Source organism: Puccinia triticina, chromosome 12A, assembly GCF_026914185.1.
Source record: "Puccinia triticina chromosome 12A, complete sequence".
Taxonomy (NCBI): Eukaryota; Fungi; Basidiomycota; class Pucciniomycetes; order Pucciniales; family Pucciniaceae; genus Puccinia; species Puccinia triticina.
Genome location: NC_070569.1, coordinates 2,341,313 through 2,345,312, shown reverse-complemented (window position 1 = coordinate 2,345,312; position 4,000 = coordinate 2,341,313). Strand labels below are relative to the sequence as shown.

General features: G+C 48.4%; 1 protein-coding gene across 1 annotated transcript; it reads left to right on the top strand.

The window, feature by feature from the left end:
• Positions 1-1,869: 1,869 nt before the first annotated feature.
• Positions 1,870-2,160, top strand: PtA15_12A209 (uncharacterized protein; the record flags this gene model as incomplete). Its single annotated transcript, XM_053161795.1, has 1 exon — positions 1,870-2,160. The coding sequence occupies one exon, from the start codon at positions 1,870-1,872 to the stop codon at positions 2,158-2,160; it is 291 nt and encodes a 96-aa protein (XP_053025777.1).
• Between the last annotated feature and the right edge of the window lie 1,840 nt (positions 2,161-4,000).

Sequence of the window (4,000 nt, the reverse complement as noted above, 5' to 3'; positions counted from 1 at the left end):
ATATTCCAATTGCAGAGACGCAAATGCGAATTGGAATTGTAAGTTGCTTCTTTTTCTATGTTACAACTTTTCGGACGCTAATTGTATTGTATTGGGAGTGGAGGCTGAGTGTACCTACCGGAGGAAACGAGCAATATGAGTGTGCCAAACTGTTGATGACAAATCTCTTGGTATAATTCCAGAACCCGCACCTTGATCTACATAGCTTCAAGACAATGTAATAAGATTAGGCCAGACAACCGCTTGTGATGGGTGTAGCAGTTCCCGCTGTGAATTCGAAAGGGTTGACAGATAATTCTCAGCGTAGCAGTTAACCGGTAAGTTACGCGGCACGTTTTTGAAGTTGTTCGATGTTGGTACCTGTGAAGAAACTCTGCGCGCCTCAAGAATGGACTCTTGAACAAAGAGCCGTCCGTTGGTGTTGATCTTCTTCTGCGTGTAGATGGTATCCAACTGTTGAGCAAACCGGGTGAACTCGGAGGATCTCCAAGAGAACGGCAACTTAGAGAGAGAGCGGGGAGGCGTGGCTTCAGTCTCAGATGTAGCTTTGATGTTGTCAAAAAGTGTGCGGCACGCAGGTGAGACCTGAAGTGTGGAAAGGGTTTCTTGACGGTGTTGCTGAACCTGGTGTTGAGCAGGAACAGACTGAGTGTGCAATTGCACTTACATGCATGTGGAGAAAGAAAACATACCTGCATGTGGATCTTGGTTTTGCTTTCACCTTTTTTCTTCTTACATTGCCACTCGCGCGAAAACCGGCCCAATCGAAGACCTTCCCGCTTTCTGGTGAACCAGCGGTGGAGCAAACCAAGTTGGATTGAAGAGTCACTAGCCTCCACGGGATTGATAAAGAACAATTTGAAAGCTCCGGCCCTATACGCATTCCACCAGTGCTTGATAATAAACTTTGCAAACAGTTGGTTCCAGTGGGCGTCCCACGGATGATCCCATGCAAACGTCTGACCTGGGAAACTAGAGCGCAGAAGGTCTTGAAGAAACAGCTCTCTGAATTTCGGGTGAATGATTTGAGTTTTCCCAAGCAGCGCTTCTGGAGGAACAGCATCTATGGAGTGGTTCAGGATGGATTCAGGCAAGTTCAAACCGACATGGAGGTTGTGGGCAGCCGGTTGGATCTTCCATGTATCCGAAGTGGCTTTCTTGGGCGAAGTCACCATATGAAGAAGAGTTCGGACAAAGGCTGCCATGCTCCGTGCGCAAGGTGAGTTGGAGTTTGGGAGAAATGCGGAGTAGATAGCATTGATCTTTGCTGAACTGGATGGCGGTTGGCCATCCCGAAATGTCGCAATGGATGAGGACATAATTGGCCAAGGACGATGGGAGGAGGTCCTGATTGGGGGATGAAGAGCAGGGGCACACCTTAAGTATTGGAGACGAATCTGTGAAGTTGTGGGGGACAAAGGAGATGTGTGGGCACTCATCTGAAAGGGACGTAACGTGAGCACAGGACAAGGGGATTCCAAGCAAGTCTATTTGGCCTGCTAGAACTTCCTCGTAGCCGGGCAGAAGACACCACGGAAATAATGTCCACCGTGACGTTCGGCCGAACATCAGGGTGGACAAAAATCATGTGTTGTTGAGGTGTCACAAAAGGACTGACCTTGGGCCGCTCAATGGTGTCATTGCTGGGGGAGCGGGCACGGGCCTGTATGCCAAGTAGGGCTTGTCCACCGTGATGTTCGGCCAAACGTCAGGGTGGACAGTGACCACTCTGACCGCGGATGAAGACATTCTATCTCACCAAGGCTTTGCTCCCGCTTGAGCTGCTCCTGCATGGCATAAGCGGGATTGGGGCCTTCATGTAGATTGGTGGTCAGTTGAGCTCATCCAGGAGGCAGGCTGTTTTCACCGATGCCACCGTCTAACAGCGGTGAAGGCAAAAGCCTGGGGGCCGCCTACTGCTATCAATTGCCCCGCTGCCGCTCAGGTGGCGATCAGCCTGATGAGGGCAGAGGCAGTAGGATCCCTTCAAAGCCTAATGCCCAAGCTCTAAATCAACTGGCCCAGCGGGATTCCCAACCCAGTAAGGGTACTCGCACACATGTCACTGGACATGCAGGAGATTGGGCCATAAGGCACCCTCCCGAGGCAAATGTGTGGGTAGAAATCAGATATGCGTGTTGGAAGTCACCAGATCTGTAACTGATCAGGTACACACGGCCTCCCATTTCCATTTGTGATTGGGTGTGATGCAACAAGTGCGGGGAAGCTCACGGGCTACAACTGAAAGATGGCTGTGTGAGAGCTCATACTAGGAGAGATATATCCATACTGGGGGGGAGGAGGGAAGTCGAAGTTTGTGCTTGATGGGACTGTTGGAGCAGGGTGAGAACCAGTTGTCAATGGGCCAGTGACTTGCAAGAGACAGGAGCATCCCTCACATTAAATTCAGCCGTCAACCACAGATGAAGGCTGAGAAAGCCCCCCATGTGCGCTGTTGCTACTCTCAGCTGCCCTGATCTGACTGTTCACCGGACCTGTGGGTTGCAAGCGATGGTGGCAACTGAGCCATGATGACGTCCTTCACGAGTATGAGTAAGACATACCTTTGCCCTCACGATTCCTGATAGCGTTCCAGGTGGCAAGAACATCTGGTACGGCCCATTGTGGGATTTTCATGTCATGGGCATCGGCAAACAACTTCCCTTGAAACCGGAAGGCCATGTTGAGATAGGTGCCCTCGTTGACCAGAGGATCTGGGTGGTCAACAATACGTTGCATTTCGGCATCCACCAGGGTTTGTTTCTCTTGGAGCCATTGCAGTTGTAACAGAGTAAAATTGCGGTGGCCCTGCATGATGTGGAAGCTGGAAGGTGAGGTGGTGTCGTGATGACAGGATGATGGGAAATGCTCAGATCAAGGGTATTCTTAAAGGGGGCATCGGAACTCACAATTATCCTGACGTGATGTGGGTCAGAAATCTGGCTTACGATTGCTCAATCCTTCCAATTGGATTGTGTGCATAATTAATTGAAAGCTGGGTGGCCACTGGGGTTAAAGCGGGGGATGGTCATCAGACATTTCCATGCAATGCAGCCAGGAGCTGCCTGCATCAACATCTTGTAGAGATGCTGTGAAATTCTGCCATAGAAGGAGCAGAGTAGTGTTACAAGTGTAGATGTAATGACAACGGCTGAGCAGGAGGCACGGGTGTTGCACGTGTGGCCAGCCTGACCGTCCACGCTGTAGGGACTCTTGTGGGACACTTAAATGTTTATTTGGTGAAAATATCCTCTGAGGGGGAAATAAATTGCTAATAGGTTGAAAGGCTATTACAACTTACGGGTGGTTTGAAAGACCTGCCCCTCTAATGGTACTATGCAAATAACTAAGAGTCTTGTAATCAATATTTATAAAGATGTGGCTGATTCCAAGATAGATCTTACTTTGGTATAGTAATCTCTATCAGACCTAGATTCCTCAAATCACTATTCTTGCAGATCTGTTACAACTTCTGATGCTGGAGGGATAATGTAATCCAGTGGGATCAATTATGTAAAATACAATTGTTGTTGATGTTGGGTTGTTGATGAGAAGGTTGGTAATGATCTCTTCCTTAAGCAATCTCTTGATAAGGCACTTTAATCAGCACTAGAGCTCCTGGTTGCTACTACACTACTACTACTTGTTATAATTGTTGTTGATGAAGTTGGTACTAATCTCTTCCTTAACAATCTCTTGATAAGGCACTTTAATTACTACTAGAGCTCCTGACTACTACTACTACTACTGACTCAAACTTAACACTACCACTACCACTACCACTACCACTAAAATACCACTAAACTACCACTGTAACTAAACTAACCACTGTGACCAAACCTCTGTAGGCTGATGGGGAAAAGATCTGATGAGGGGGGGAAAGAGGCCTCCTTATATATTGAAGGGTGAGGGAATTTAGCTCCAGGGGAACTCCTTGTGAGGGCTATTTTCTGCAGGGGATATCAGTTGCACAGCAAGATATGCATGTGTTGCACTGCCT